General features: G+C 48.1%; 1 protein-coding gene across 1 annotated transcript; it reads right to left on the bottom strand.

Moving 5' to 3' along the window:
• Window positions 1-85: 85 nt before the first annotated feature.
• SNTA1 (syntrophin alpha 1) lies at window positions 86-23369 on the bottom strand. The gene is made up of 8 exons (XM_033095213.1): window positions 22920-23369; window positions 19889-20074; window positions 7254-7458; window positions 4194-4401; window positions 3912-4042; window positions 1719-1915; window positions 792-979; window positions 86-708 (listed from the first exon to the last, which is right to left on the bottom strand). The coding sequence occupies exons 1-8, from the start codon at window positions 23227-23229 to the stop codon at window positions 616-618; spliced, it is 1518 nt and encodes a 505-aa protein (XP_032951104.1). The 5' UTR covers window positions 23230-23369; the 3' UTR covers window positions 86-615.
• Window positions 23370-27984: the final 4615 nt, after the last annotated feature.

The raw sequence follows: 27984 nt of genomic DNA, 5'->3' as shown, positions 1-27984 counted from the left end.
TGCTTTTTTCCATCTTTGGTCCATCTTGGGACTCCGGGGGCCACCACAGGTCCCCACGGCCAAAGCACAAAGCACAGACACTGGGCCAGGCTGCCTATGTGCTCACAGGCTGTTTATTTATCCAAGGGTAAGGAGGAAAGAGAGAGGATGAAGGGAAAGACCAGATGCCCCAGGGTGGTAGAGCTGAGGGAGAAATGAACGGAAGGCTCCTCTTCTTTCTCTTGTCTCGGGGAACTCCAGCTTCAGGGCCTCTGGGGGGGGCTCAGGGGCCGTTAGGAGGCCTGGCAGTTGTTGGCTGGGGTCAGGATCCCCACAGGGGCAGGTCCCAAGCTTGGAATGGCTTCTGTGTATACAAAATATCTCTCTGCAAAAGGCACTGTTGGGGAGATGGGGGGGCAGCAGGGAGCTACCCCATTACAGGCAGGATCCACTGTGTCCTGAGTCTGGGCCCCAGTCCCCAAGACTATCCCAGCCTCCCGCAGGCGCTGGGTCTCTGCACTCTTGTTCATTTCCTCTCCCTTCTCTCAGCCCAGTGGTGAGCAGGCAGTCGGCGGAGGGCCAGGTCAGGCCATGTGGTAGACACCCCCGCCTCGGGGCTAATGCATCTGGCGATCTCTAGGCCAAAAGTCCCAGGCGGGTGACCTTGGCAGAGAGGAAGGAGTGGATGATGAAGACCATGGTTTTGGGGCACGAATGCAGGTCCAGCTGCTGCAGGGTAGATGGAGAGAAAGGTCAGGAGACCCGTCTAGCCTCGCCTCTAGGAGAGCATAGCCCCCTCCCTCTCCACTCACAATCTCTCCTTCAGCTCCCCCGAAGTCCAGGAAAAGGAGACTGGCACCATCATCCGAGGACATCTGCAGCTTCTCGAAGGGCTGTCGGAGCAGCACAGCTCGGGCCGCACCTGGCTCAGCTGCCCACAGTGTGAAGCCCTTGTCAATGTGCACAGAGAGGCTGCAGGGCCGACCGTTCCACGTGCAGGCTGCAGGGAGGGCGCATGGGCATGGGGAGAGTATGTGGGCACGGGCACAGCTGGCACCTCGAAGACCACAAGCCCAACCTCCAACCCCCACCATCAGCTCCAAAAGTGGGGCCAGAATGCTACTGGGATGGGGCTCAGTGTCTGTCACGCCATCTGTACACCCACACCGCACAGCATCACCCCACACTAAAATAAGAAAGAGGGGCCCACAGGAAAATCACGCCCCACTTCTAGTCCAACTTCCAGCAGCACCAAAAGTGGAAAGGGGGAGCTTAAATTCTGCGTGGACAGGGGGCCCACTCCCTGTCGAGGCGTCAGCAGATCCCCTGAGCATGGCCCCCGGAGACCTCAGAGACCTGTAGAATTGCCCAGGTACATGTGAATTGCAGATAAACAATGGATAATTTGGATACACTTATACTAAAAAGTTTTTGTTGTTTATCTGAAATTCAAATTTAAGTGGGTGTCCTGTATTTTTTTCTGGCAACCCTACTCCACAGTAGGGTTGCTATCTTTCACATCTCCTCCTCAGCAGAATCACAAGACCGGAGCAAGAAAATCCCCAGGAAAAAGTCTCCCTACCTACCAGGGCACCTGCATGTCCAAAACAGAGGGCCCTCAGAGACCCCAAATCCCACTTTCTACGCCCCTCCTGAAGCACCCTAAAGAAGGAAGCTTGAATGTCTCTGGGGATAAGAGGCTTATTATCAGACAGGCACTCCCAGACCTACCAACCCACCTGTAGACACCTCCTGTACACCCTCAGCGGCCCGGTGACAGCCATCCACCAGCTGGCGGGTCCAGGCAGCCAGCTCCTGTGGTGACTCCACACTGAACAGGTGAGTGTCCACGCCATGGCGAGTGCCCGTACGCAGGGCAAAGGAGAGCTCTGCATCGTAGGGCACCGAGCCCTTGGAGGGGCCTGAGTGCACCAGCCTGGGGGCGAGGGTTAGGGAGTGGGAGCAGAGAGCTAAGCACGAGGCCTTAGGCAGCAGAGAAAGAGCTCTTGGCCAAGGTGAAAGTAACCTGGGAAGGGACCCTCTGACCCTTTTACCACCTAATTGGGGGAAGCAACTTCCAGAGCAGGACTGATTGACTTACAAGAGACTATCACCTGCTACCCTCCTCCTCATTCCCACAGCTTCAGCTGTGCCTGTGTCTTCAAATACACCAAGCACATTCCTGCCTCAGGACCTTTGCACATGCTGTTCCCTTTGCTGAGTCCACTCTTCCCTGATTATCTACATTGCTCACTCCCTCACTTACTTCAGCTCTTTGCTCAAATGTCATCTCCTCTGAGAAGCCTTTCCTGACCTCCCCATCTAAAACAGTACCCCTGCCACTCACTAGCCTTACTTTAAAACATCACGGTACCAGAAATTATACTTATTCCTTATTTGGTTCAGTTGGTTGTGATTGTTTTTTTCACTAGAACATCATCTTGGGTACAAATTTTTATCTAACATGTTCACCACTATATTCCCAGCAACTAAAACAATGCCTGGCATATAGTAGGTGCTCACTAAACATTTGTGGCCTGAATTAGGTCAGCAATCCATGACCTGCTTATTCCTAGTAGGCAGCAGGCTCCCGACACATGGGCCAGACCCCAGCCCAGAGTGAGGAGACATGGATGACAAGGGCCCCAGACCCTGCAGCTTAACTCCCACTTGCTTTGTAATCTTGGGCAGCACACCGCCCTCCCTAGACAACAAACCTCAGACTTCTGGCCCTTAGACCTCTTTGCTTCTCACTCCATACCCTCTCTCTTTTGTAGCCTCAGTTTCCCCTTGGAGCTGCTAGTGATACCCAGTCCCCCACTTTCTAGCCCTGAGCTACAGACCCACAAGTCCCCACGCTTCCTATCCAAGGTCCCCACGCATGCCCCACACACTTTGGACTCAACTTAGCGTCTTGCTCCAACCTCTTCCCTCTGCACTCCCACCCCAGTCCCACTGCCTGCCCAGACACAAGCTCCAAGCCTCCCCTTCATCCATTCATCTGGACGCCTCCCTTACCCTTTCCATCTGGCAAGTACTAAATTGGGTTAATTTTACCACCCATGTGTTTTTCAATGCAAATGAGGCCTTTCTTCTCCATCTGCTGCCTCCACCCACCTCCACCATCTCTCCTGCTTGACTGCAACAGCCTCTCAGCTTCCATCCTGCCCCTCAGGAGCATTTTCCACCTGGCAACCACAGGGACTCTTGTAAAACACAACCCACGTCATCTCACTCTCAGGCTAAAACTCTTTAACTCTTTATCTTAAGATAAAGATCATGGTCCTTAACCAGGGAACAGAGGCTCTGCAAAATCAGGCCCTGCCAACTCCCTGACTCATTTCTCTCCATTTCCTGCAGAGATTCCTCACATTGGTTATAACGCACTCAGAGCTCCATGAACACAGGACAGCCCTTCATGCCTCTCTACCTTTGACTATGTTGTGCTCTCTGTGTAAGATGCTATTCTACCCAATCTTCCAATGCAAACTTCTACTCATCTGTCAGTCTAGCTCCAATGTCACGCTCTGCCTGAAACCTTCTCCCACCAGGCCAGGTTAAGTGGTCCCTGCAACTCTGCATTGTAAAAGTTGCTCCTGGGTCAGTCTCCCCAACCAGACTGGGTGTTCTCTGATGGCAGAGACTATTGGGGTCAGCTCCCTGTCCCCCAAACCATGCAGCACAATATTGGGCAGAGTGGGTGTCAATGAATGACTGGTGCGACTTCACATCCTTCTGTTCCAAGCCCTCATTTTACAGATAAGGAAACCAAGGCCCAGACAGGGTAGAGACTTGCTTCAGTTCACCTGGGGAATAACTCAGAGCAAAATGGGGCTGGAGTTCCAGGCTTGTAAGGCCCATCCCGAGCATCACTGCCCCCCGCCCCCAAGCTCTGGGTGAGACACACACTCTTGCCTGCACATGGGTAATACCTGGTAGTGATGAGTGGGGCAGTCCGGGCTGGCCGGCTCAGGGCCTCACGGGTCTGGGGAAGACAGGAGTAGAGAAGCAGCTCCTTTTCGGTCAGCAGGGCCAAGGTGGGTGCTGTGCCCCCACTGGACAGCTGCAGGGGGCAAGTCAGCAGTAAGGTAGGGTGGGGAGGGGAAAAGTCAGAGAGCCAGGGTGGGAAGGCAGTGAGGGCCAATGAGAATGGGGTCAGCTCAAGGGGAGGGGAAGAGAGGGAAGAATAGGTCCCGCCTGGGCCCAGCAGGTACCTGCTCAGTTAGCCAGCCGATCTGCTTGATGTCCTGGCTCCCAGCTGTGCTGGTGGCTGCCAGCAGTGCCTGCAGCTCGTCCTTGACCCAGGGCATCAGAGTGTGAATTTGGGCTTGGAGGGCAGCTGCCCACGACTTGGCGCTAGCCTCATCTTTGGCCCTCAGGAAGAGGGTGTCTTGGCCATCTGCTGAACAGATCTCCAGATACCTGCAGGCACAAGTAAGGTAGAGGTATGCCTGTCCACTGGGTTGCAGCTGCTCAACTCTGAAATGTGGCCCACGAAACCCCATCTACCGCAAAACCAGAAGAAATCACAGGGGATGTCCATGAGAGAATCAGGAGCGACAATTGCTGCTGGGGCTCTAGCCACAGTTGTTGGAGCCTCACGAGGGTCTAGGAACAAGAGACTATGACATACACACACATAGGCATGTACACACAAATACACACATACTCAAACACATGTGACAGGGACCAAAATTATCACTGCATGAAGTCATAATCTTGCCCTTTTCTCATGGTTTCTAAGGAGAAAAACTGTCTTCCTGAGCCAGCTCCCAGGTTCTCCTTTGTAGTGCAGAACCAAAGTAATACACTAAGTAGGGGGGAAAAAATACAGAAACTGAAGAGACTGGATAGGCCAAATTGGTCTACATAAAAAGAGCGAGAGGAATGGAGTAGGGAAAAGGGAGAGAGATGAAAAGCCATGCAGGCAAGTGTGGGGGAAGGGTTTAGGGAAGTACCCAGAGGAGTAGTGACGGGGAGAGAATTTTAAAATGTTTTGTGGGGCATTAAAGATGGAGTGGGGAAGAAATTGAAGGATGGCTAACACAACACCCACTCCAAACCCCTTCACTTTGCCCTTCTCTAGGACAGAGTTAGAAAGCAAAATACTTGAGTTCCCAGACTCCCTAGCAGTTAGGGCTGACCATGTGACCCAGTTCTGACCAATGAGATATAGATTGAAGTCCCTTTCTGAATGAAAGGTAAAGCTTTCTTAGATGCAGTAGTTAGTCTCCAAAGATGTCCTCTAACAAATCCATCCCTCCCTGTAGACACAACTCCACTTCTCTCCTTGTGCCTTGTTTTGACAAAATGTAGCAGAAGTGACATTTTGGCATTCCCAAGTCACCATGAAATCCAACTACCCTGAGGCCAACTACCCTGAGAGGAAGAACAAGCTAGGCCCTGGAAAGACCATACTGAAAGAGGAATGCTTAGCCAGCCCCTAGCTGTTCCAACCATCCTAGCTGAGGCAGTAGATATGTGGGTGAAGCAGCCATCCTGGACTTCCAGCCCCAGCAGATACCACACAGAGCAGAAGGACTGGCCACCTGAACAAGCCCACATGACAGAATTGAGAGAAATGATAAACTGTCATCTTCTAAGACATTACATTTTAGGATGGTTTGTCATGCAGCAAGAGAACAAAATACCAGGAGAAGAAATCCTTTCCCTTTTGCCTTCACCCTGTCAGGAATATGGACACGTACTTGGATGGTGCAGCCACCATCCTGCCTCCAAGAAGAAGAAAATCTACACTACAGATGGCAGAGAAAAAAAGCTGGAAGCCTGCTTCCTTAAGGGCATTTTCGAGCAGCGAGAGCAGCCAAAATAAACAGCTGACCCCTGGACTTCTTTTTAAACATGTAGCAAAATACACCCCTCATTTATTTAAGTCATTGCTTATTGGGGTTTCTGATACTTGCAGCCCAATGTAACACAAAGAAAAGTGAAAATGAAATATTGTTCATTATATTTTAGTTACCAGATCGTGTTCCTTTGACTGGGATATTGTGCTGCTGTATTTCTCTCCATTTCCTGTTATTCTTGTTATACATGTAGTTACAGATGTGTGCACATGGTCAAGCACATGTACATACATGCTCACACACACGTGACTATTAACATAAACACACAGACACATATGCACAAATCTACACCCATACCATACCCTTGCAAATGCTCACTTATACACACAAATAGTTGCATTTACATGCCATCTACACATGCACATACATAGAAATACATGTACACACATGCTTCAGGTGATGTCCGGGATCAGGCTGGGAACCACGATTAACGTAAGGTTCTATTAGTCAGAAAGGACTAATACCCCCTCACCTTCATCCAACACAAAAGGCTCCTTTGGCAGAGCACGTGAGTGACGTGAATTACCACTTTTTGCCTCATGGGGGCAGGTTGTGGCTGGGGCATCAAGTAGAGACAGGCGATGTGGATGCTGAATATTAATTGGCCCTTCAGGCCAATGTTGGACATTTGCCTGGCATTGAACTTCGGCTGTAACTAGGACACACAGCTTTTTATTCCCATGCCATATATATATACACCACCCCCAAAACTGCATACCCCACTTGATCACCATATACTCCATTCAACCACCAGCATCACTCAGGCACCTACAGCTTCTAAAGCAGAGAGGGCTACCTGGAATGAGGCAAGTTCCATCCCTTCCTGGTTGTGTGATCTTGGGCAGGTTACTTCCTCTCTCTGTCCTCATCTATAAAATGGGAGTGAAATAATAGGACTTTGCTCACAGGGTCGCTTTGAGAGTTAAATGAAATTGTGCATGGTAAACACTCAATAATGTCGGCTGGTATCAATCTCATCATCAATGAACTGCTAAGAGCTGCTCAGATGTGGAGAATGGTAACCTTCCGTGGCCCTTACACAAATGTTACCAGACATCTCAGAAGCTCAGCAGAGTTGGAAGAGACTTGAGGGGATCACTAAGTCCAAGAACCTTATTTCACAATGGGGAATCTAAAGGTCATTGAGGAAAAGGGAATCAGAACCGGAATCCAGGGCGCCTCCATAGACCAAGTTCCTCCTCAGATGTGAACTACCCAGAGGAAAAAGAGGGAAGCAAAGCACACCATCATCCCCATAATTTCACTCTTGCATCCATTCAAAAACATTTCTTAAGCACCTACTGTGTTCAGGCATTGTGCTTATTTCAACACAGGGTAGCTTTCCTTTGGCCCCACCACCTTACACCTGGGCATGCCTATCTGAGGTGACCCCCACCCCAGGCTTACCTGGGCTCCGGGTCATTGGGGGTACACCTCCTCGACACATATGCCATCTTCAAGGACACGTGTTTGATACCGTTGAGGTCCCGGGGTGGGGGGCCAGGGGAGGAAGGCTGCCGCTGAAGGGGCGAGGCAGGAGGCGAGTCCCAGCCAACCGAGGTCCCTCCGGCAGAGTTCTTGAAATATGGTGAGACCTCCTTCATGTACTTGACTGGTCAGGGGATAGGTCAGCAGTTAACACTGTGACATGGGCTCCCAAGTAGCGCACATCACGAATTCATTAAGAGTTGAATTTATGTCCAATACCACTATCCTCCTCTAGGCTATAGTCTCTAACAGGGCAGAGTGGTAGAAAATACTGGATGCATTCCAACATCCATTCTCTCATTTTTCCCCTGGTTTATAGACACATGGCCACCTGGAAAAAAGACTACATTACCCAGCCTCCTTTGCAGTTAGGTGTGACCATGTGACAACGCTCTAACCCAGTAAATAGAAGTGTCTGGACCTTCTGGATGGCTGCTTAAAGGAAATGGACAATAGCTGCAGTAAGGCAGTAAAAGAGCACCTAGACAGGAGTCAAAAGACGTGACTGCTCTGCCACTGTCCCACTGTCTGTCTCTCCAGTCTTCTCATCTGCAAAAAGGAGGGATTGAATAAGATAGTCCTGTGACAGAGGCTGCTAATTGTCCTCCAATATAGTGATAGCCTCCCAACTTAGGACTTCATTTCCATGATCCCTTGCAGTTATACATGCCCGTGTGACCCAGTCTGGCCAATAGGATGACAGCAGAAGGGATGTATGCAACTACTAAGTTCTATCTATTAAAGAAAGGGGCATAGTCTTCCTTCTCCCTCTTTTCCCCTGACAGATTGAGCTGGCTGGAACACAGACTGGTGGGGCACCATCTTGACCATAAGGACATCAGTCACACTCCAAGGAAAGCTGACCAACAAAAGAGAAACAAACAGATGCTGATACTTTAGAGATACCATGTCAAACTTGGACTGCTACCTAAGAAAGCAAAAAGCTCCTATTATATCTAAGCCACAGTATGTTATGGGTCTCCTGTTACAGCAGCATAGCTTGTACCCTAATCAATATAGGTGCCTAGGGGTCCTCTTAGCTCTGACCGATCATCACTAAGTATAGTGGACACCTTCTAAAATAGCACCGTCCAACAGAGCTTTCTGCGACAATGTACATGTTCTATATAAACACGGCTCAATACAGTCGCCACCATTTAGTCGCCACGTGGCTATTGAACATTTGAAATGTGACTTGTACAAATGTGACTTGAACTGAATTTTTTATTTTATGGTCAGACGAGGTCCCTGCCCTTATGGTGTTCCCAGTTTAGTGGGGGATACAGACCTCCACACAGATACAGGGGAGTGGGCTTTTTATTTAATTGTAATTAATTTAAAATTAAATTCAAATAGTAACATAGATCTCGTGGTGACCATATTGGACAGTACAGTTCTAGAATAGCACCCCAGACCTACTTCTCTTCCCAACTGACCCATACAGTTATATTCTGATAACTTTATGGAAAGTGATCCTGTTTTCCTGGCTATGCTAGCTGGACCAGGGCTGAACAACTGACCCACATTAGGCTACCCAACTTGAGAACGGGAAACGTACTAGCCTAGTGTCTTGAACAAACTTGCTATGGGGGGCAACTACCATCTGCTGTGGGGACAAAGAAGAGGAGAAAGCTGATTTGTAGAGAAAGAAAACTGGTGGAGATGTAAGTCGAGAGACAGGGAAAGCCCTGCCAGGCACCTGCTAATGTTCCAGTTTCTTATACTCATCCTTGAGAAAGTCAGGCTGCCATCCCAAAAGTATTTATGGTATTTGCAACCAAAACTGGGGCCTGGATACCATGCCTTTCTAGAAAAGAAAAATCGCACTAACAAAGGCAGCTAAATGTAAAAGGCAACATGATAACAGAGTTGATCTGAGAAGAGCTTTGTAGGAATAGAGATTAAGGGACAAGTCAGTTTTCTTGAGCATTTGCCCTGTGCCCAGTATTGGACTGCAGCCCTAAGTAGGACTGGGATGGTAAACGTATGACATTCGCGCTACCACTTCTTTATCCCTTGCTCATGGAAGACATCTTTAATCAATCACAGTGTTCTGTGGCAGCCAGTATTATTCAATTAAGGCTGGTTGGTAATAAAACATTTTGGTCATTCTTGCTGTATCCATTAGATGAGTCTGGCAGCAAACAATAGAATACTATATGGTAACAGTGCCTTAAACAATAAAGATATTTATGATTTCACATAACAAGAAGTCTAGAGGAAGGCAATTTCAGGATTGGTTCAGTGGCTCCGTGACACTGGATTCAGGGTAAGCCTCTCTGCCATTTTCTTGGCCTTGCCCTCATGACCACGAGATGATTGCACAGCTCAAGCCAGTCATTCCTTACATGACAAAACCCAAAGCAGGAAGGGAGGAGACAGGCAGAAAAAGGGCTAGCTCCTAAAACGCTCTTAACAAAGAGGTAACTATTTCCATGAAGCCTTATATCTCATTGGCCCAGCTGGGCTGCATGCCTACTTCTAGCACAATCATTAGTAAGAGAGAATAGTCATGACTTAGACCAATCACAATTCAGCCTCTGGGACTGAGCAAATTTCCACCCAGTAAAATCAGGCTTCTGTTACCAAGGAAGAAGTGGAAATGGCTGATATACAAGCAACCAACAGTGTCTGCCACATGTGCCCTGGCATCTGGACTATTCCCAATTCTGATGCGCAGGAGTCTTCTCACCTCTGAAATGAGCTACTAGGAAACAGCATGTATTATCAAGGTGGTTACAAGACTTGCCCAAACACTAGTCTCTTCCTCCAGCCAGGTTGTCCCCTCTGCTGCCCTATTGAAGGGTGCCTATGCCTGTTGGCCCTTAGGCAGTCTCCCTTCCTCTCCCCTCAGCCACCCCTGCCCCATTGGCCATCTAGCTTGCTAACCATCTGACGTCTGCAGTCAAAGCCCAACCAGTATGCCCTGCCTGTGAGCAGACAGGCCAGGATGGGGTGAAAAAGCAGTTCTTGGCCCAGCTCCCTGGAAGAATCAGATAAGAAGTTATTTCTGTTGCAGGAGACTGCCCTTCGAGGCTCAGATAGGATCCAAGGAAAACAGGGGTGAATGTGAGAGGGCATTAGAAATCCTACTGGGGTTAGAAGAGAAGTTATGTTGAAAACGAGAGCAGGTTTTTTGAAAGAAATAAGCCTATGCCTAAAGTTTTGGGGACAAGGACTAAAAATGACTCATCCTCATCATTACAGCAATGACTTACCCCAGGACTGACTGTTAGCTTATGTCTCAAGGTACGATGGAGGTGGGAAACATCACAGCCTATCTGACACTCAAACCATCCCCACCTCCCATTCTTTTTCTCCTGCTAACAGAGCCCTGAGCCCTACAAGCTGGGCTTCCCTGCAACCCAAGGGGAGAATCGTGATTGGTCAAAGCTAATCATGATAGTAATTCCATCCCTCTTGCTTGTGATTATTTAGAAAGGGGCAGGTGATACAATTCTGGCCAGTGAAATGTGAGAGAAAGTACACTCCCTTCCTTCCTCTCCTCTAGCCTTTAGAAGTTGTTGGGAGGGGAGTTGGTCCTAAAGCAATGATATCCACTTTTTGACCACAGGGTTCGGATCCACAAACTGAGGATGGCGAGGCCTTAAATTAATCTACCCTGGAGTCATGTTGCCTTTAGGTACTCTGAAAGAGAATACATTTTCTTCCATATTTAAATCCCTTTGAATTGGGTTCCTGTGATTTGCAGACAAAAGCATCCTGACTAATACAAACCCCACTCCCGCCCAGGGGTGCAAATGATCTCCCTGCTGTAATATAACTAGGCACGTCCCTCTCCTGCTCAAAGCCCAGCTCTGGCTCCCCTGCACACTTCATCCAACTGCAAGGCTCTCCAGGACGTGGGCCCTGCCTACCTCTCTGGCTTCACCCCCTGCCACATTCCTAATTTCACCCTCTAGTCCAATCATTCTGACTTCAGAGCTCTCAGAAATGATATGAGCTTCCAAACTTCTACATGTTTGAAAATGCAGTTCCTTCTACACTGAATGCCCTTAAGTACATAGTTTGGATACAGGCACTCTTGGATTTGAATTCCAGCTCCAGCACGGTCTAGCTATGTGACCATGGACAAGATAATTCATCAATCTGGGCCACAAGCTGATAGTTGATAAAAGAGGAATAACAATATCTACCTCAGAGAGATGTTAGAAGTTAACAAGATGATGGCACAGGTTAGGGACTCAAGAAATATGAGTTTCTTACCTATCAGCCACCCCTGCCTATACTTCTTAGAACTCTCTTGTGAGTTTGTATATTAGAGTTGTTTCTCCCACCAAAATGGGAGCTCCCAGAGGACAGAAACTGGGCTTGATTCAAACCCAGAGTCAGTGTTCTGACTTGAGAAATGAATGCCAGTGCAGGACAGGGTCATTCAGCAGAAGGGAGAAGGTGCCACAGCAGAAGGGAGGAGGTCCCAGCTCAACTCAGACCTCACCCCTCTAGGAACCCTTCCCAGATGCCCACACTGTATCCACCAAAGCCATCCCTTCTGCAGTCCCCTAGAGCCCACTCCCTGTGTCTGGGTGGAGATCTATGTCCCCTACCAGGCTGGGTGCACTATGGGGTGGGGACCTCGTCTGACTCATCTCTGTGTCTTCAGAATGCAGCAGGGATCTCCTATGCTACATGTTCAGCAAATGAACATTTGTCAACTTTGAAGCCAGAAAAACTACTAGAGCCCCTGCTCACCAGGGCTGTCCCAGAACTGGGTCCTCCTTCTCCTTTCCCACAAGAACATGCTATAAATGGACAGCACACCAGCTGGTGCCCGAAACAGAGCTTGGATTACACAAACCAATTGGCCTGTACCACAGTGGGGGTGGGGTCCTGGGGGCCCAGAGTGTGGCCATAAATAGCCCAGCTCTGAAGCCTCCTCCCTGCTCTGATTTCAGCCTGAGTCACCCTACAAGGGAGGGCAGGGTTGCCCAAAGGCAGTGGCCTGGAGAGCTGTGGGCAAGAACATGGCCCGGTGACCAGCATTCTTGAGACTCCAAGGATATACTCACTTGGTAGCCACACTCTCACCAGCCAAGACCCTGGCCCAGGAATCTGGTAAACCAGTGGCCCATAGGCCCTTCCTCCTCAGGGAAGCTCAGACAGATACAAACACTGTCCCTTCCAGAGGCCCCAAGTCCCAGCTCTGCCAAGGAGAGAAGCCAGGACCTAGCCCTGGCCCCAAGGAGCTAGGAATAGATTTCACTAAAAACACAAAGAACAGACAAGTCAGGGCCATTTGCCTGGCCCAGTACAATTGGGAGGAAACAGATGTGTTGCAGAAAGAAGGGGCTACATCTGTTTTGGCTCAACACAGCAGCCCCAGTACTTATTCCAGTGCTCAATAAATGTTTGTGACTAAATGTCTTGGCTTTGAGTCTTGGCTGAAGCCTGTCCTCTAAGCTCAAGCTGTTCCTTGTCTGTTCAGTGGGGGATCACTTACTAGCCCCCGCCTGACATGATATGATCTACCCATTTGTTTACTAGCCTTTTTCCTCCAACCAAAATGTCAGTTCTGTAAGGGCCAAGACCTGTTTTCTTGTTTATTAGGGTATCCCCAGCACCTAGAATAGTACCTGACATATACCAGGTAATCAGTAAATAAGAAATTTGTTAAATGAATGAATAATAACAGGTCTGGGGCTTGTCACCCTGGAGAGACAACGTTGACTTGGGCTCTGGAGTGAGGCAGGCTTGGGTTTAACTTCCTTGCTCTGTGACCTTGGACAAGTGACTTGACTTCTCTGAGCCTCTATTTTCTCATCTTTATAATGGGAATAAAATATATTTACCTCCCGGCGTATTGAGATTTAATACCGGTAAGGCACTTTGCCCTGCCTAGCATAGAATGGTCTTCAATAAATCGTAGTCTGATTATTCTCTCTGCTGCTGTTCTCAGTGTGACAGTATAAGGGGATGGGCACAGAATGTGGTGACAGACAAAGATTTCAATCCAGGCTCTGTCACTTGCTATTTGACCTTGGCAAATCCCAAGGTCTCTCTGAGCTGTTTCTTTGCCTATATAACGGGCACTGATATACCAGCTCTCTGAGTAAAGCACTATAAAGATTCAAGTCCAGGCTGCCCACCCACCCACCCAAGATGGTATGGAGTAGATGTGGGATTCCAATGGGCTCTGGAAGGGATGACCTTTAAGGTCCTGCTGGTCTAGCAAAGCTGGACTATAAATAGTTCCCAGCCCCTGGCAGGTGCTGTGGCAGGGCTGACCAACAGAGTATGGGTTGCCATACTCTGGGGCAAAAAAAAATCTCACCTCACCATACCCTTGTGCAGTATAGGAGGTACCATCTCTCAAGATCCTAAACATAAACTCTTTGACCTAATAATACCTACCTTGCAGGAACCCCGCTTTTGCTAAATGCTCACAGGTGCACGGAGGGATCACGGCACCATTGTCTATGGTAAGGAGGCTAGGAACAACTTGCCTGTCCATGAGTAGCGGCTGCTAAACACAATGTGAGCTTCCTGACCAGCAGGCCATTCAGTCTTGTTCATGGCTATTATCCCTGGTTCCTACATTGAGTCCTGGCCCAGAGCTGGGGCTCTGTAAATATTTGTTAAGTGAATGTATGAATCCCAATCATGGGATATTATACAATTATTAAAAACAATGACACAAAACTATACTTACTGAGTTGGAAATATGTCCTCAAATTGTTAAATGATAAAAACAAATCTGGAAACTTTCTGAAAGTATGTGAAAACATCAACAATAGTTATCCCTGTGAAAAGAGAATCGCTCTACACTGTCCTGGGTTTTTTTATAGGCATACATTACTTTTTATATGTATTTTTAAATCTAGTTTATTTTTTAAAAAATATACTACCACCTTCAAAATCATCTACGCCAGGATTCAGAGATGAGGCCCTCGGCAACTCAGGAAGCAAGGGTTCTAAGACCTTGTAATGGGAGGAAGAAGTACTTACTGAGCACCTACCAAGCACCAAGCTCAACACTCACAAACACATCTTCATCTAATCACACCAACTCAATAAAATGGATCCACGCCCTTATTTAATAGTTGAATAAACTCAATAAACTGAGTCTCACAAGGGTGATATGACTTGCAGTGCAGTATAAATATTTAAGAACATGGTTTTTTGCATCTAATTCAAATTCCATCTTTGCTACTGTGTGATCTTGGGCAAGTAGCTTCACTTCTCTGAGTCTCAGTATTCTCATCTGCACAGTGGGATGAATATTGCACCTAATGCACAGGGGTGGTTTTGAAGATTCAGTGAGCTAACACGTGAAAGGCACAGCGCCTAGGACACTGTAGGAACGCCAGGAACAGCACACTCCCGTCACGATTCTTATCGTCATTACCATTATTATTTCTTCCACCACTATCATCGACCAGGCTCATACAAATAATAAAGGCCAGAACCTGCCTCCAGAGCCCCACAGGCATTTTAATCAAGATCCAGGGAACAGGCCAAGGCTGATTTAAGCCAAGTTTTTTCTGTGGAGAGTCATACGGCTTTGGGCCATGTGTGTGTGTGTGTGTGTGTGTGTGTGTGTGTGTAGCCAAACAAATGTCCCCTTGAAAACAATGATTAGAACAACAGTGGCCATGGGAGGACTGGATGGGGGTTCCATTCATGACTCTGTTCCCAGGACAAGAGTCCCACAGGCACATCAGGAACATGGCATCACTCAGCTAAGCCGAGTAGGGTGGCCTCAAATTAGCTGTGTCTGTTAATAATATCCTACTTTTGGCAGTGGTGATGCACTAAGCCAAATTTCAGGCAGGACACCTGGCAGCGTCCATCCCCAAGGGGAGAAGTTGTCAGGGGCCTGGCCTTGAAGTTCCGAGGACTCATAATGGACATTCCCAGAAGTCAGCCAAGTCCAACTTGAGCCTTGAGCCTTATCTTAAACATTTAGGAAAGTCAACTGCAACTGGCGAGGTTAAAGATGAAGTGGAAAGGGTCAGAGAGGTACCCTGGTAATCATTTCCCATTTCCCTAAATCTAATGTGTGCTGGGCTGGGTGCCAGGCCTGGAGCTCTGAGACAAACTACACAGATTCCCGGCCTCGGAGACTCTGAGTTTGCCGAAGAAAACAGTAATCCTGCTGATGCTCATGCGATGATGATAAAGGTTGACTTTGACTGAATGTTTACCACGTGGAAGACATTGTGCTATGTCCTTCAAATGCACATCTCATCCTTACAAACAGCAAATAAAATAGAGAACTGAGTACCTACTCACCCTGGGCACTGGCCTCCGCATGTTTGGTGCATTATTTTTTAATCTTGTAAATAACCCTGGGAGGTGGGTATTATTCAAGGCTGAGGCAATAATGGCCTCTCCAACCAAACAAACCTCAGTTTGAATTCTGAGCCTGCCAGTTTATTGGTTGTGTGACTTGAAGAAAGTTATTTATTCTCAACAAACCTTGCTGACTTTGTCTGCAAAACAGGGATTCTAGCAATTCCTATCACTGCATGTGCCTTTTATATACATATTTCTCTGTTCCTGTATTTTTTCAAAGATTGATCTTCATGTGGGATGTACTTCCCCTTTGTACAAAGTACTAAAACTGACTGTATTAATCTTTACTATCCTTTAGTATTGTTTTTAATGCATCATGGGTTCACTGTTGCCTCTGTCTTGCCAGCCACACTGTGGGTGGAGGGAGGGAAGGCATTTAGCAGTCCCCTCTTTTCCTCCAGTCCTGGTCTCCAAGGGCCCAGGCCCGCCCAGGCTCCAGGTCTGCACACAAATTGGGCCTTTCTAAGCAGCAGACAGAGGCGTGTTGGCTGCCAGCTTGGGCCTAGACTCCAGTCACAAACACATCCATCCCTGTGACTGAGAACAGGCTCAAGACATTAGTGCAAACCCCTGATCCCGCAGAGGAAAAGGTGAGAAGGCAGGCTGGGGTGGCTGAGACCCAGCAGAGCCCTTGACTTAAGGCCAGAGAAGTAGGGATCTGGCTGGCACTCACAGTTTGCCAGTGACTCTGTCCTAGGATGTTCTCAGGGAGCTCTGTACCCATCAAGGCCCAGGCCTCAGGAAAGATGTCCAGCTGCCTAGCCAAGTTCTCATCCAAAGGACAGACCACCCTTCTATGACCCTTTGGAGGTGGCCTTAGGAGAGAACTGGGGCAGGGAAGTTCTGAACAATGTGGTCAGTGATTGGGTTCTAGGGGGGAACCTAGGCCCATAGCAGCTCCCAAGAGCACTGGCCCCAGACGGGGGCTACTGCCCCATCCTTACCTTCTCCACAAAATCCCAAATCTCAAGGAACAGCCACAACCCAGTATCCTAGCTTCCACACATCCTCCAAACTTCTCAGATCACTCCTGCAATTCAAAGATTCTTGACCCTGGTGCCCACCCCCACCCCTTTGTTGCCTTGGGTGAAATTACCCTCTTCCACAAGCCTGCTGGGCCAGGAGGACAGCTCAAAAGAGACTTAAACTAAGGAAAAGCTGAGGAAAACTAACCAGAAGGCCACAACCTCTAGACTCTTCCTCTTATCCAAGCCTACTTAGGTCAAACCACCAGCCTCTCTCTCCTATTCATGGCCCCAGCCTCCTTGCTGCCATTCAGCATCTATTTGTGCCTCCCTCCAAACGAGGCTGATGCTGCTAAAGCCCAGAGCCGACCATGTAAGCCCCCGCTGAAAGGAAATGGCTTTTCCTTTCTCTCCAGAGAAAGTTCAATTCCTTTAACTTGGCATCAAGGCTCTGCAGGAGCAGGATCTCACAGTCGGCTTAGTCTCCTTTTTCTCCACTCCCTTCCCCATAGTCCAGGCTCAGATAAAACTGAATTACTTCCCAGGCAATTCCCCAGGTAAGTCAAGTCACTTCATCCCTCTACGGTTTTGCTCATACAGCTCCCCTGCCTGTAATGCCCTTCCTCCACCTCATACCCACCTCTGCTTATTGCTCACAAAGTGCCAGCATCCCCTCCTCCAGGAAGTCTTCCCTGACCACCCAGAGAGAGGTGACCGCGGCCTCTTCCAATCCCCGGATAGAACCTGTCTCAGCACCTATGACACATTGGGGATCTGGTAGGTTTGCTCAGCTGTCTCCCCTATGAGACGAGAGTACGCTTGAAACCACTGAGTAGAGCAGTACAAAGTGAGAGGAAAGAAAGAGAAAACAGAAGAAGGCTGTCATCCAAAACGGAGGAATAATACAGGAAGATTATAAATGACTTGATGCCGATAAATTTGACATGTTGGATGAAATGGACAAATTCCTTGAAAGACATAAACCACCAAAGCTCATTCAATAAAAACATAGATCACGTCTAAATTGTCCTATTAAAGACATTAAAATCACAGTTAAAAACCTTTCTGTGAAGGTGGCTTCCCTGGAGAATGCTACCGAACATTTAAGGAAGAAATAATACCAATCCTACATAAATGCAATGGGAGAGGAGGGGAGTTACTAACATTCAGAGATTGCCTACTATGTGCCAAATCCCATCCTGGGCAAGAAATAGGCCAGGCTCCACCTGGAGAGCTGGGGCAGGGTTTGCTAAGGAAAGATCTTGCCCTGTGAAAAGTCTCAGAAAACATCCCTCAGTCCCGGGATGGTACATGTTTCTTCTCTTCCCTGCTGTATCTCTGGTAGACCTTGTTCATCAATTCCAGCTGAATTCAGATAAGACCTCCCAATCCTTCCAAATATGGAATTCCAGTAGGCACCAGGGAAGCTGATACTCAAAATGAAAGCTATTGGTTATCTCTGATCTAGTCTAATCCCAACCTATATGGAAACGGAGGCGCCAAGAAGGCAAGGATCTTACCCAAGGCCAGAGATTCACCACAGAGTGGACAGGATTTTAGAAACTGATTTTTGAGTAGTCTGTGTGGAGGAGACAGTGTTTATATTTTATCTCCCCCACCAGATGGTGAGCTCCTCCAGGAGACGGCCTGGGTCTGGTTTAGCTTCTGACTCAGTGCTCTACGCACCAGCTATACAATAGGTGTCTGCAAATGTTTCTTGGCTTAGTGAGGAAGGAATGGAGTGAATGAGTTAGACGGAAGGATTGGGTATCAGCTCCTAAGCCAGGAGATGCTTCAAGCATCTAACACTCAGAGATGCTACCTTCTCACAATGATCTACACTGAGAACCCAGATAGAGACATTCTCAACCTAAAGATGAGGGGCTCAGAGGGATGTCAGTATGGATTAAAAATGTGCCTACAGTAGACATTTTGCCATCTATAGACTAAACTTTCAAACAACAGAAACTAAAAGAGCTCTTAAAGTCAACCAAAATATGACATTTTGATGAATTTCAATTATTTCAAACTGCGTTACTGGCTATAAATATCAAGTAATGAGGCATCTGGGAGGAAAAGTCTCTTATATCCATATCATTTATGTGTGATCTTGTTATTTAACTTTGCTGTTAAAGTACGATTGATGTACTTAAACTTTTAGGGACCAATACTGTAGAATCAGCTTTTTAAAAATATACACTGTATATATAAAAAGTGCACCAGTAGCATTTAAGTAGATACACCTAAAATGTAAAAACAAAACAAAACTGGGAGAGAACTGAGGTTGGGACCCCAGAATGACAAAGATCACACAGAGACCCAGAGCCTGTTTGATTCTGTGGCCTCTTAGAGACCTCTTTGGGGAAACAAAGGCAACCTGTCAGGATCTGGGCCTGGGGCTCAGCTCAGCAGCTTTGCAGGCCATGGCATTCTCTATCAGCCCCCGCCACCTCCCTGTGCCTGCTCTGGGCCAGGAGCCAGACACATTCCTCAGGCCCCCACAACTTCCGGAACTGACAGAGTGGCGTTTGAGGAAAGGGCTGAGCAAAGCAGAAACCTCCTGAGAGACATGGCAAAAAGCAGATATGGGACAAGCACAGCAAGAGACCTATCAACAACCAATGGGGAAACTGAGGCCCAGAGAAGGCAAAGATCTCATCCAAGACCACACAGTGAGACGATAATGGAAAGGAACCACCAAAGTTCCCATACCAAAAAAAAAAAAACCTCCTCTCCTGTCCTTGCTGGAAGGATTCGATATTCTACTACATAAAGGTGACACCCTCTCCCAAAGGAAGATGAGTCTCAAGGTTTTAGGGCCCGTGGGTGCTAGAAGAACCTAGAGTTGAGAGTTCTCCTGGTTCCTTAGGAAAGACTCTTAGCCACCCCCTCCCCAGTCCCAACCCCTGTCCCTTCCTCTCTCTTCCCCAGAGTCACTCGCTGGGTGGCAAGACCCTGCCATGGATCTTTTGTCCTGTTCACACAACCCAGCAAGGCAGAAGTTACAACCCTGATTTACAGATGAGGAAACTATGGCTCAGAGAAATGAAGCGACTTGTCCAAGGTTACAGAGCTAGGGAGTGGGAGAGAGGAAGTGAAAACCAGGTCTGTCTGGCTCTGTGCCTGTTCTCCCTCCTCCCATCTCACACGTCTCAAGGCAGGTCCCCAAGTTCTGTTTCTGTTTTCTACCCTGCCCACCTCTCGGCCCCCACTACCTGAGGCTTGGGGGAGGTAGGGAAAAACCTGAACCCCCCAGGGGTCCCCAGTGCTTACCCTCCAGCACCACCTCTTTGCCTGTCTTCTTCAGAACCTGCACTGCCTCATCATGGGTGGCAGTGGAAAGGTCTTCCCCATTCACGGACAGGATGGCATCCCCGACAAAGAGGGCCTCCGTCTGGTCAGCTGCCAGGCCCTTGAAGATCTTGGAAATGAGAATAGGCATCTTGTTCTCCCGGCCCCCTGCGAAGGCACAGAAAGAGAAAAGAACTGAGGCGGACACTCCAATACTTAGGAGTCACATCAAGGCAAAGTTATTTTTGAAGGCCTCCCTCGGTACCCAGCCCAGTGCTGAGAAAGAGGGAATGGGAAGATAAAGAGAATCTCAGCAGTCTTAGAAGCTTGGGACACTAATAATACTAATAAGTCATTTTCTAAATTCATACTGTTATAGTTTGGTCACTGGATCTTTTGGTTCAATGCTTTGGATGTTTACCAGTGTTTGAGTTATTTACAAGGTGCTTCACTAGCTTTTTCTTAAATATTTTGGACTTGAAGCAATTTTGCCATAGTGGGGATACCTCCCTAATCCGGCATTACAATAAAAGTCAGCTCTTGATATGGCTCCAAGGGATCTCATTAGCAATCAGAAAATTTTATAATCCAGGATCCAGGCTGGAAACCAAGCCTTAAAAGTCTAGAGATTTCAAAAGCCTGCCTGAATTTCATCTCTGATGCATAAAAATCTAATACATTTTACCCAATTGCTTTATTGCTAAACTCTTGAATAACCTTTTAAAATAAGAAATAGTAATAACAGTTCACATTAGTTCCATGTACCAAGTGCCAAGCAATGTGTTAAATGTTGTCAGTGGTGTCTCATCGCATCTTCACAACACCCCAATCACACAGGCAGGCTCAGTTTCCCATCAGGAAAATTGAAGTATGGATAGAAGCCCCTTGTCCAAGGTCATCCAGCTATTTAAGTGGCAAAGCCAGTATGTATGTGAACTGAGGTTTCCTGGCTTCAGAACCAGTACTCTTCACCCTATGGAAGACGGCAAGTTGGACCCTCAGATATCACACTACTTGTCCATTCCCAAAATATTAAAGATGAAGTACTACTGGCCCAGAAAAAGTAGATCATTATTTCAAGGTCACATAACAAATTGGTGGCAGAGGTAGGACTGGAAAGAAACCTCTTGTGACCCCCACACAGGACCAACAATTTGCTTCTTGCACTGCAGAGCTTACGGACTAGGAAAGGAAGGGATTTCTATTTATATCTGCCTTGTTCTGCCTGAAACTGGGGACTTTAGTGCATTCCTAGCTGCCTGGACTGGGCTGGACCCTAGAGGGGGAGGTCATCATGGTAACAAGAGCCTGGTTTCCATACATGAAGAATTGAATGGAGCTGGTACCTCCCTTGACGCCTCCTAAAAGTACCTTCACCCCCACCTGGAAGTATGGAGCTAGGGTATAACTTTATATGACCTTGGAAAGTCTCTGCTCCTCTCCAAGTCTCAGTTTGTCCATCTGCAAAATGGAGCTCTGTATGAACTCTAAGTTCCTTCCTGCTTTGACACATTGAGTGTACAATTTCCAGATTTGATCTGTTGCCCTATCCTACGCTGGAGTTTTGGGGCAAGACTGGTGCCCACTCCCTGGCTTACCCATTTCCCTCTTTTAGATCCCTTTCGTTGGCTGCATGGAGATTTGCCCTTCCACGGGGAAGAATTGACTTCCCTAGGCACTCTCCAGTGGCCTGATAATTGAGGTTCAAATCCCAGCTCTGCCATTCACTAACTGTGTGATCCTTGGAAAATCATTTTTTTTCTGAGTCTCAGTACGTTCAGCTGTAAAACAAGGTTTATGTTCCCTACCTTTTACCACTTGTTGCCAGGATAAAGTGAATCGTGAGCCCAGAGTACTGAGCATAACACATGGCACACAGTGGTAGCCAAGTCATCACTATCCCCACCCCCTCGCCCAAGTCAAAGGGTCTGGAGGTACCAAAAACAGAACCAGCACCAGGAAGAGAGAACAGTGCATATCCAGGAAGATACAAGGGCTGACACCCCCTCCCAAGGCAGATAGCACTCGGCTGGGGGCTGAGACACTGAGAGAAGTAAATGGGTAGGAATGGTGAACTCAACAGCCGTTGGGGGGAATGGGGGCAGAGATTTTAAGCAATATGGTTAGTTGCTTTCCTGGCCTCCATTTTCCCTCTCATCTAACAGCAATAATTAACTAGGCACTTACTATGTGATGGCAGGGTGAGTACTTTAGACTCCTGTTCTCATAAAAACATCACAACTCTATCATTAGCTTCACAATATAGTAGTTAAGAAATCTGAGGTCCAGTGATGGGAAATGACTTGTCTACATTCACACAGTTGATCCTGGACTCAAGCACAGTCTGGTTGCACCCTAAAAAAAGCTGTCAATATTGGGGGCTGAGAGCTCTCAAAAAGGAGTAACAACTCTATGTCCACCCCTCTCAATCCTGGGCAAGGTGGTCAGTAAACTGAAACGCGGCTCTGCCTAAGTACACAGCTTTCCTGAGTCCTCAGATTTCTAGATCCTTTCTGGACCCCTGTACATGAGCACAGCAGACGCCTCATCTCCAATCCCTCCCTGCGCTTTGAACTCCAGGCCCTATCCCCTACCTTGGTCGTCTCAGAGACTTCCCCCTCCTTGCCCTAGTGGCGCCCCAGGCCTCAATCGCCTTTCGCCACCCTTTGCTTTCCTGGGGTTCCCCTTTTCCTTGATGCCCACGCAGCCCCTCTCAGATCTCTATGCCTCTACACAGAACTCCCTACCCACGTGTCCTTGGTGCGCCCCTCAAACCCTTCCACACCTGTGCCTTTCGACGGAGACCTCCGACTCTCGAACCCATCTCCGACCTTGGTGCTCCGGGTGCCCTCGGTTCCCTCTGTCCCCTTAAACCACCTTTCCCCCAGACAGAAGTCCTCCAATTCTGTGTCCTTGGTATGCTGCCAGACGCCGCGAGCCCTGGTCCCTCGGAGGCCCACAGACACCAAGACACCAAGACCCTATGCCCTCAGTGCCTCCTCGCTCACCTCACCTTTGATACTGATGCCCAGCCCGCCGGCGTCGGCCTTGCGCACAGTCACACGGCGCCGCTGGAGCAGCAGCGTCTCCGGCAGCTGCGGGGGCGCGGTGCCTGATTCCGCGGAGCCGTTGAGCTGCGCGGGCTCCGGGTCCCGCTGGGCGCCGGGCTCCGGGCCGGCATCGCCGTCGGCGGGGCTCACGGTCAGCGCGTCCTCCGCCAGACTGAGCAGCACCCTCTGCCACCGCTCGCCGCCGGCCCCGGAGTTCGCCGCGGTGCGCAGTTCCAGCAGCCCGGTGCGCGGGGCGCGCCTGCCTGACGCCATCTTCGCCTTGGAGCCCCCGGGCCGCCGCGTTCGCCCTGCTCCGCAGTGTCTGGCCCGCTTCGAGCCAGCACCCAGGGCAGAGGGCGCAGGGGGCCCGGCTGGGACAGCCGCCACCCTACCCCGGGCGACTGGGGGGGTGGAGCCTCGAGGGGCGGGGCTATCTAGGAGGTGTGGCCGAAGGCAAGATAGCGGGACTCTGGGGCGGAGTCCAGGAGCCGAAAGATGTGTAGTGCGGGACTACTTTGCGGGTGGGACCATACCGGCGTCCGGGCCAGGCCGCTAAGTAAGGATAGGGATCAGTGAGGTGCGGGAGCTGGCGGGGAGAGGAGGGGCGAGGGCAGAGGCCTTAGTGCCTGGGGCAGAGCCCTAGCATCCAATCGTGGAGACTGCTGAGCAAGGCCGTCGAGGGCCTGGACCGTAACTCACGCTTTTAGGAGCATAAGAAAAAGAGACATGGATCTTGGTGCAAGGCTTTGAACCTCGGGGCGGGGCTACGTATAGAGGACCACTGGACTCCAAGGACAGGCCTTGAGTTTAAGTCAATAACCAGAGATGAATCCAAGTGTCCAACAAGAGGGAAATGGTTCTATACTACTAAAATCCCCCTGAGGCCACCTACATAACATATATGTATTATATGTGCACATGCACATATAATACATAGATGCCTTTTATTCAGTCTGCTGTATGTTGACACATGAACTGGCTGGTTTACATACATTGTCATTTAAATCTCACATAAATCCTGCATAGCCTGTATATTGTCCCCATTTTATAGATGAGGAAATTGAGGCACACCACTAGTAAGAAGAGACCTCTAGTTTAACCTTGGTTTGTCTGGCTTCCAAGCCCATATCCCTCCTGCTTCTCCTTTCTGCAGGCCACATAGCAGCAAAAGCTGAGTTTACAATCCATTCATTCATTCAACAATATTTATTGAACAACTTCTATGTGCCAGACACAGTGCTGGATGTAGGGATTCAGTTGTAAACAAGATAGTTAGTATCTTGCCTCATAGAACATACAGTCCACTGAGAGGCAGGATCCCTTGGTGGTTAAGAGCATGGGCTTTGGTTTCTGATTTTCTGTATTCAAATTCTCACTGTGCCACTTTCTATCTATGTGGTTCTGGGTGACTTATTTAACCCCTAACGTTCCATTTCATAATCTATAAAATGAGAATACTATATTAAAATTACTATCCCCAAGATTATTATGAGAAATAAATAATACTGGCTAACTGCTTAGCCTAATTCCTGCACATAGTAAGCATTAAAAAAATATGAGTTGTGAGAGACAACAAAGATGGTGCAATATAAACGCTGTGCTTACCTTCTCTCACAACCACATCAAAATTACAACTAATCTACAAAACTACCATTATTGAGAATCACCTAAAATCAAGCTGAACTGAAGGCTTTCAACTAAAGATGTGCAGAAGAAGCCACCTCCAGATGGGTAGGAAGGGCAGAGATGTGGAATGGGCTGGTCCCACATCCGTGTGTGACCATTAAAGATCAGGGGGGTTATTTCAGCTGTGGGGGTCCCCCCAGCCCCCAGAGGAGCAAGAGGTCCCAGCCCCACCCCAGCCCAGGGTTCCAGTGCTGGGGAGAGAAGTCCCCATAATTTTTGGTTGTGAAAACCAGCGGAGATTGTGACTGAGTGAGATGGAGAGCGGCTGCACTCTCAGGTGCTCCTCTTAAACGGACCATGTACAGACTTACCCACTAATGAATCACTCCTTCTGAGCTCCAGTGCTAGGGCAGCAGCTGGAGAGGTCTCAGGGACATTTGGTGGGGAACTGAGTTGTCTGGCTTGGGAGAGGGGCTAGAGAGGCAGTTTTCTCCTGCACGGGGGAACTGGTGGAGACCGTTGTGTCTTTGCTGAGCCCTCCCCCTTCCCCGAGTGCAGATGCAGGCGGCCACCATATCTGAGTCTGCTGTTGTTTGCCACTCACGGGCAATTCGAGACCCAACCCTGCCCAACTTTTGGGCACACCCAGGCTGCTTCCAGTGGCTTTTTTGTGTAGACCACCTGTCTTGGCTCAAGCTGCAGACTTTCCTAGGGTCTCTCAAAGGACCATGGAACCCAGACAAGAAGCATCTGGCTTGAGCGTATCCTGTACCTCTGGCTGAGCAGCCCTAAGTGCGGCACTAGCGGCAGCTGGCCTTGGATTGTGGCTTGGCTTCTCAAGGCGCTTCCAAGCACAGCATGGGTAGCAGCCATCTGTGGATTTCTTTGTGGCTCCTGCCAGGTGGCCCTGGGTGGGGCACAGGCTTTGGCTGAACTTGACCTACAGCAGATCCCCTCCAAAATGGCCCTGGGTCTGGTGCCCCCAGTGGGCAGCTTCAAAACAAGCTGGGGCATTACCCATCCGCCTCTGAGTATGACACACCCAAGTGCCGGATTTGGTAGGCACCAGAGTCCTGCTGAGGCAGATCCTGCTCCATAGGATCAGCCCCTACACAACAACTCTTCCACTGTAGTCAAGGCCAGTCCTCACAACCAGTGAGCCCAAGGGTCAGTCCCTCCCATTGATACACAATTATCAACCAAGACTCAACTACAAGAGGAGGGCACACACAACCCACACAAGGGACACACCTGGAGTGCACGGCTCAGGTGACCAGAAAGACTGCGCCACTGAACCCCACAGCACACCTACTACATAAGGCCACTCTACTAAGACTGGAAGACATAGCAGCCCTACCTAATACTTAGAAATAAACACAGGGAGGCAGCCAAAATGGGGAGGGAAAAAAAAAAAACATGTCCCAAATAAAAGAACAGAACAAAGCTCCAGGAAAAGAACTAAGTGAAACAGAGATAAGCAATCTATCAGATGCAGAATTCCAAACACTGGTTATAAGAATGCTCAATGATCTCAGGAAGAACTTCAACAGAAAAATAGGAAGCATAAAAATACAGATGGAAACCATGAAAAAGAACCAGTCAGAAATAAAGGATGCAATAATGGTAATGAAGAGTATATTACGGGGAACCAACAGTAGCTTAGATGAAGCAGAGGATCCAACCAGTCATGTAGAAGATGAGATAGTAGAGAACACCCAACCAAAACAGCAAAAAGAAAAAAGAATCCAAAAAATTGAGGAGAGTTTAAGGGGACTCCGGGACAGTATCAAGCATACCAACATTCATATTATAGGGGTACCAGAAGGAGAAGACAGAGAGCAAGGAATTGAAAACCTATTTGAAAAAATAATGACAGAAAACTTCCCTAACCTGGTGAAGGAAATAGACGTATGAGCCCAGACAGCACAGAGAGTCCCAAAGATAAACCCAAAGAGGCCAACACCAAGACACATCATAATTAAAATGCCAAAAGATAAAGACAAAGAGAGAATCTTAAAAGCAGCAAGAAAAAAGCAGTTAGTTACATACAAGGGAGCCCCCATAAGACTGGCAGCTGATTTCTCAACAGAAACTTTGCAGGCAAAAAGGGAATGGCAGGAAATATTCCAAGTGATGAAAAGCAAGGACCTACAACCAAAATTACTCTACCCAGCAAAGTTATCATTTAGAATTGAAGGACAAATAAGGAGCTTCCCAGACAAGAAAAAGCTGAAGGAGCTCATCACCACCAAACCAGTATTACAAGGAATCTTAGAGGGACTTCTTTAAGATGGGAGTGGGGGTTAAGGACGGGTGAAAGGGGAAGGGATTAAGAAGTACAAATTGGTTGTTACACAGTAGTCATGGGGATGTAGGGTATAGCATAAAGAATATAGTCAATAATATTGTAATAACAGGTATGGTGCCAGATAGGTACTAGATCTATGAGGGTGATAGAAGGGAATAGGGTTGGGGGCAGGGTGAAAAAGGTGAAGGTATTAAGAAATACAAATTTGTAGTTAATACAGTATGGGGAATATAATCAACAATGTTGTAAAAATCATGTAAGATGTCAGATGGGCATTGGACTTATCAGGGGATCATTTCATAGACTGTGTCCAATGTGCTGTACACCTGAAGCTGAAGTAGAATAATATTGAATGTCAACTATAACTAAATATATAGGTATATATATATATAGTCACGGGATGTAGAATACAACATAGGGAAGATAGTCAATGGTATTGAACAGCTATATAAGATGTCAGAGGGGTCGTACCTTGGGGGAGGGACATCACTTTATGAGAGGTTTAAATGTCTAACTATTATGTTGCTTTGTACACCTGAAACTAATTTAAAAAATCAAAAGAAAAAAATGTGAGTTGTGCTTTTCCTGGAAAACAAGGTTGTAAGTTCCGAAATAAGGGAGACACAAATGAAAAGAAAAAGAACCCAGGGTCAGACATGCATATGATACTCAATTAGTATATGAAAGAGAGAGAGGTGTGAGAGAGAGAAAGAGAGGGAGAAAAAAGGATGGGAGGAAGAAGGAAGAAAATATAGCACTACATATGCATTGATATTTTAAAAGTGTAACTGTGCTTATGGGGTGACCAGATGGTTCAGTTGGTTAGAACATGAGCTCTGAACAACAGGGTTGCCAGTTCGATTCCCACATGGGCCAGTGAGCTGCACCTTCCACCACTAGATTAAAGACAACGAGCTGCCTCTGAGCTTCCAGAGGGATAGCCGGATGGCTCAGTTGGTTAGAGCACAAGCTCTTAACAAGGTTGCCGGTTCAATTCCCGCGTGGGATGGTGGGCTGCACCCCCTGCAACTAAAAATTGAAAATGGCGACTGGATTTGGAGCTGAGCTGCGCCCTCCACAACTAGACCGAAGGA

This window comes from Rhinolophus ferrumequinum, chromosome 23 (genome assembly GCF_004115265.2).
Source record: "Rhinolophus ferrumequinum isolate MPI-CBG mRhiFer1 chromosome 23, mRhiFer1_v1.p, whole genome shotgun sequence".
NCBI lineage: Eukaryota > Metazoa > Chordata > Mammalia > Chiroptera > Rhinolophidae > Rhinolophus > Rhinolophus ferrumequinum.
This window is presented reverse-complemented; position numbering and strand designations above follow the sequence as displayed.

Coding starts and splice junctions, on each gene's coding strand:
- SNTA1 (XM_033095213.1), bottom strand. CDS start 23,229: ATGGCGTCAGGCAGGCGCGCCCCGCGCACCGGGCTGCTGGAACTGCGC. Junction 980..1,718: donor TGTACAGGAGGTGTCTACAG/GTGGGTTGGTAG, acceptor CCCTCCCTGCAG/CCTGCACGTGGAACGGTCGG. Junction 709..791: donor GGGGAGCTGAAGGAGAGATT/GTGAGTGGAGAG, acceptor TCTACCCTGCAG/CAGCTGGACCTGCATTCGTG.